This window comes from Lepidothrix coronata, unplaced genomic scaffold, assembly GCF_001604755.1.
Source record: "Lepidothrix coronata isolate B3197 unplaced genomic scaffold, Lepidothrix_coronata-1.0 Scaffold137, whole genome shotgun sequence".
In the NCBI taxonomy this organism is placed as follows: Eukaryota; Metazoa; Chordata; class Aves; order Passeriformes; family Pipridae; genus Lepidothrix; species Lepidothrix coronata.
In genome coordinates, this window is record NW_016690317.1 from 1,721,552 (window position 1) to 1,722,851 (window position 1,300).

Genomic DNA, 1,300 nt, shown 5'->3' on the forward strand with positions numbered 1-1,300 from the left:
ATTATTTTTCAGCTGGATCACTTCATCAGAGCAATGGAAGTGCCAGGCCTGGCATGGCCCAAAGAGGAGCCAAAGCAAACAGGGGTGGTGTGAAAACAGGAATGAGGCGCCAGAATTAAGTGTTCCTTTATCTTGTAGCTCTGCCTTGAGACACAGAGAAATCTCACCTCGTTAAACTCTGCCAGGAACTCAAAAGCTACGTTAAATTTTCTCTATTTTCTGCATTTTTAATATTGTTTTAAAACTCGAGTGCTTTGGCGACGAGTAACAAAGCGCTTCGGGCACGGCAGGAGTGGAAAACACAGACCTAAAATTGGTGTTATTTCAGGAAAACCATCTCCAGTTGTTACATTTTCCTTCCAAAAAAGCAGCACCAAGAAGTGGGACCCACCTTCGTACATCTCCAGGATGTGAACGGTGTCCCCGACCTGCAGCGACAGCTCCACGTCCTGAGCGGCCTCGTAGTTGTAGATGGCTGAAAAAAAAAAGGGAGAAACACGGGAAAAAACACAATTATGAGGGGCCAGGGGGTCAATTATTGGATGGTGGCACCTGCCCAAGGCAGGGCGGGATTTTGGAAAAGCACTATAAAGTCATAAAGGGGTGAGGAATCCTCTGGAAAAGGGGGTGGGGTATCTATTCCCAGATTTTGCCCTGCAAGGGGAAGAAATCTTATTCTTCACAGCCAGGATAATAATACAGTTATTTGATTGCCCAGAATACAGAGCTGGGAGTCCTTAGGAGCAAGCTGCACATTCCCACTTTGCCAACAACCTGCCCACGACCTCAGGCATCAGGGATCAATCAGTAATTATCATTTTTTTATAGCATTTCAGAGCACTCACTAATAGAGAGTTGGAAAACACCACAAATTTGATGTCCTAATAAACCCCACCCCTATTCTATGCTAAAAAAATACTCTGATTATTTGCTACTCGAGGCTCTCCCCAGACAAGACCCAATTTTAGCAGGAAAACTTGAGATTCTCCACAAATTTAATCCCTCCCAAAGACAAAGCTAATCTGGATCTTATCAGATTTCCAGGGGGAATAGGATTAAGCCCAAAAGCAGAGCCCTCCCTGGAGACAAGAGGAGAAAGTTTAATTTGAATTGGCTTTCAAACCAGCCCAAATAAACAGATATAAAAGCAGGGAAAGGTTTTTCTCTGGGTCCATGAGCTGATCAGCAAAGTCAGGACAGACACTTCTCTACCAAACTGGGGCACCTTAATTTATTTAAACAGCGATTTAAGCACAGATCACACACAAGGCAACCTTCCCACACGCAGAAGTCTTATATT

The 1,300-nt window shown here is 44.2% G+C and overlaps 1 protein-coding gene across 1 annotated transcript in view; it reads right to left on the minus strand.

Moving 5' to 3' along the window:
* The window catches only part of DOCK5 (dedicator of cytokinesis 5), a 69,196-nt gene extending 68,622 nt beyond the window's left edge, over positions 1-574 (minus strand). Inside the window, exon 1 of the mRNA XM_017827313.1 lies at positions 392-574. Within this exon, the coding sequence (XP_017682802.1) occupies positions 392-401 (10 nt within the window). The 5' untranslated portion in view covers positions 402-574. The remainder of the gene's footprint in view (positions 1-391) is intronic.
* Positions 575-1,300: the final 726 nt, after the last annotated feature.